The 3,641-nt window shown below is 46.6% G+C and overlaps 1 protein-coding gene across 1 annotated transcript in view; it reads left to right on the top strand.

The window, feature by feature from the left end:
- Nucleotides 1–3,641, top strand: part of GNAL (guanine nucleotide binding protein (G protein), alpha activating activity polypeptide, olfactory type) — a 164,520-nt gene that overhangs the window by 77,131 nt on the left and 83,748 nt on the right. Inside the window, exon 4 of the mRNA XM_011983932.1 lies at nucleotides 3,507–3,604. Coding sequence (XP_011839322.1) covers nucleotides 3,507–3,604 — 98 coding nt within the window. The remainder of the gene's footprint in view (nucleotides 1–3,506; nucleotides 3,605–3,641) is intronic.

Genomic DNA, 3,641 nt, shown 5'->3' with positions numbered 1-3,641 from the left:
TTTGTGAGAGTTAAAGACGATCATGTGTTAAAGTACTGAGCACAGTGATAACAGCCACCTCTTCCAGCTTTGTGAGAGTTAAAGACGATCATGTGATAAAGTGCTGTGTGCACAGTACCCTCGACAAAATAAGAACTACCTAAGAACTATTTTAAATAGGGGTTATTATGTGAGTAAGGCCCTTACTGTGACATGCAGGAAATTAACGCAAAATGAGAAAGGGTATTGCGAAGGAAATGAGAAAACAGCAGGAGCCAAGCCTGAAGGAAGAAGCTGAGGCCTGGGGGCGCTGAGAATCCCAGCCCCGCTGGGCAGGGCCTCCAAGCTGGGGAGCTGCGGGGGTGCGCTGTTTGCAGAGGCAGGTGGGGCGGTGATGCTGATGTTTCTGCAGGAGAGAGCCGGGAGGTCCCTGAGCAGGGCCCAGTAAATGCGTCGGGGCTAGAATACCCTCCCTTTCCAGCTCACCATGGGCTGAAGTACAGACCTCCCGCCTCCCTGCAGCGCACATCCGCCCTCTGGCGAGACCAGGCCGGCATCCAGCGTGGCCCGGAGGCCAGAACGCGCCCAGGCCATGGCCGGCCCTCCGTGGGCCTCCGTTTCTCGGGTGCTAAGTGAGTCGAAAAGCAAGGGCGTCTGATGGGAGCCTCAGTTTCTCCTCCGCCTGCCAGGAGGTCCTGTGCGTGCAGAGCCGCGGATGCATGTGGCAGCGCAGGCGCGGGGCGAGGGCGGCTCCGGAGAGGCCCAGGGGCTCAGCGCGCCTGGCTTTCCACAGGCCGGCTTCGGGCTTCTACTCAAGACCGGGGTTCTCAGGCGGGGCGTGCTGTGCGCGCCTGTGGAATCATTTGCGCCTAGAGTTCGAGACCAGCCTGGGCAACATTGTGAGACCTCCCTCCCCACCCTGCACTACCACCGCTAAATCTCTAAACAAACAAACGAACAAATTAGCTGGATATTGTGGTACACACCTGTCGTCCCCACTGCTCGGGAGGCTGAGGGCAGAGGAACACTTGAGCCCAGGAGTTGGAGACCAGCTTGGGCAGCATGGTAAAACCCTGTCTCTAGGAAAATACAAAAATTAGCCGGGCGTGGTGGCACGCGCCTGTAGTCCTAGCTACTTGGGAGGCTGAGGCAGGAGGATTGCTTGAGCCCAGGAGGTCGAGGCTGCAGTGAACCGAGATTGCACCACTGCACTCCAGCTTGCGAGACGGGGCAGAGTGAGACCACGTCTCAAAAAATAAATATTAAAAATAAAAAAGATCAATTTCTCAACCCCCTCACTGACCTCTAGCCACATGCCTGTTAGCTCTGGGGTCAGCACCGTGTGGGGCTTACTTCCATGGCTGGTTGGGTAGTAGGGTGACCACACGACCGCACCCCACGCGGTTTGGAGCCCTTTCCGCCCTGCAGGGCCTGGAGCAATATTGTTTTTCTTTTTTTTTTTGGCCAAGTTTAGATGAATTACTCCAGTCTTGGTCGTTTTTTAAATTGCATTTGGAAACCTATTATAGTGAATAATTATTATGTGAACCTTTTTAAAATCTGGTATCTGTGGTTCCTGTGTTTGAGTAAATCCAGTTAAATTTGTTTTCATGTAGCGTGAGTCTATAGTTTTTGTATCTTACGCGTCTGTCGTGTCCAGAGAGATCAGGTACCCAGAGCTGGCAACTGGAAGATCCATCACCATGAGGCAGCGGTGTCACTGTCTCCATGGCCATCTTGATAACAGCATAATGCAGGATTGATCTTTACTCGTGTGTGTGTGAAGTGTAAGTGTATGGACTTGGATGGCTCTTCGAAGGAAATTTTTTAAGGAAGCCTACAAACTCCCTTACTGGGTTAATGGGAGCATCAGAGGAAGATTCCAGAAGGAAACATAAACCTAGGGAAACAAGATGATAACTGAGAGGTTTAGCCACCCCCTTCAGGGGGAGAATGTCTCTTTTTTTGTCAACTGGGAACCATTTGGGTTTGTCAATAATGGTGACGGACAGATATAGATACAGACTATGCCATAACTTACAAGATCGTCCCTGAGACTGTGAAATCAGAATTGGGTTTTCTGAACGCTAATAAAGCCTACACTCTGGATGCCTCACTTCTACTCCCCTTCCAAGGATTTATACCTAATTTTGTATTCATCATTTTGCATCTCTTTTTTCAAAGAGAGCCTTGCAAATTGTGAGCATTAAACCCCTCACAGTGCTTGGATCCACCTTTGTATGGAATTGTGAGTCGTTAAGAAAAAGTGCCAGTCCTTCTGTTTTTCCTGCAAAGAATCCGTGTGGATTCCTAGAAATGTGTCAGCTGATAAGCATGAAGGAGGAGTCCCTGGGACAGGCCATGGAGCCTGAGAACCCTGAAGATCAAAGGCAGGCAAATAACTGCCGTGGGCAGGGTGTGAATGTCCCCACAAAGTGTTTTGTGAACACTTACAGAACTCCTTTGTGTTTAGCTACTAATGTAGTCATTTGCTTCCATCGCCCTTTTGGGTGATATTACCAATATGAATTCATAAGTCTTTCATTTACTTTTGAGATGAAAAACATTCTTTCGGAGCATCTTACTTGCCATAATAATAGGTGAAGTTGAGCACAGTGACCTCTTGGCTCTGGAATGAACGAAAAATCACAATTCGCACTTAACTCCTAGTTTCTTTTTTAAATGAAAAAAGAAATAAATTATCATCCCCAAAGTGTGTGGTTTTTAAAGTTCCTTTTTTATGTACCTAATACATCTGGGCCAAATTTAATCCATCTACTCAACCATGTCCATTCCTAATCATAACTCACATAGAAAACGTAAAAGACAGAAGTTAAGACAAAACTTGTCCTGATAGTATGCATTCTTTTTCATGGCTGAGATGGCAGTTCAACAAGTTAAGTTACTGAATACTAAATACTTTAGAATTATGCTGTTAATTGTATTTATAGTTAATGTATGATATTAACTTTGACATAATTTGCATTTTGGGGGACTTTCCAGAATGATAAAACTATTTTGAGCCAGGCGCGGTGGCTCACGCCTGTAATCCCAACACTTTGGGAGGCCGAGGCAGGCGAATCACTTGAGGTCAGGAGTTTGAGACCAGCCTGGCCAACATGGTGAAGCCCCATCTCTACTAAAGATACAAAAATTAACCAGTCACAGTGGCACGCGCCTATAATCCCAACTTCTCAGGAGGCTGAGGCAGGAGAGTCGCTTGAACCTGGGAGGCAGAGGTTGCGGTGAGCCAAGATCGCGCCACTGCACTCCAGCCTGGGTGACAGAGCGAGACTCTGTCTCAAGAAAAAAAATATATATTTTGCAATTTGACTTGAGTAATGATAATATGCATGCATTTTTTATCACACTAAACATAGAGTTGGTGCATTTTACGATGTAGACTTCCACAAGGAAAATCTGAATGCTACTTGCAAAAAAAAGTTTTTGCAGTTTCTTTTTCCTTTTAACGTTTTAAAAGGTGATTATACATTTTTTTTTAAATTTGTAACTCTTTTAAACTTTAGGAATTCTTTGACCATGTGAAAAAGCTTTGGGACGATGAAGGAGTGAAGGCATGCTTTGAGAGATCCAATGAATACCAGCTGATTGACTGTGCGCAATAGTAAGTTGTGTCCTGTACAAGTTACAGGGCCCTTTGA

The sequence above is a fragment of the Mandrillus leucophaeus genome, unplaced genomic scaffold, assembly GCF_000951045.1.
Source record: "Mandrillus leucophaeus isolate KB7577 unplaced genomic scaffold, Mleu.le_1.0 Scaffold257, whole genome shotgun sequence".
Taxonomy (NCBI): Eukaryota; Metazoa; Chordata; class Mammalia; order Primates; family Cercopithecidae; genus Mandrillus; species Mandrillus leucophaeus.
Note: the sequence above shows the minus strand (reverse complement) of the source record. Positions and strands in the feature narration are given on the sequence as shown.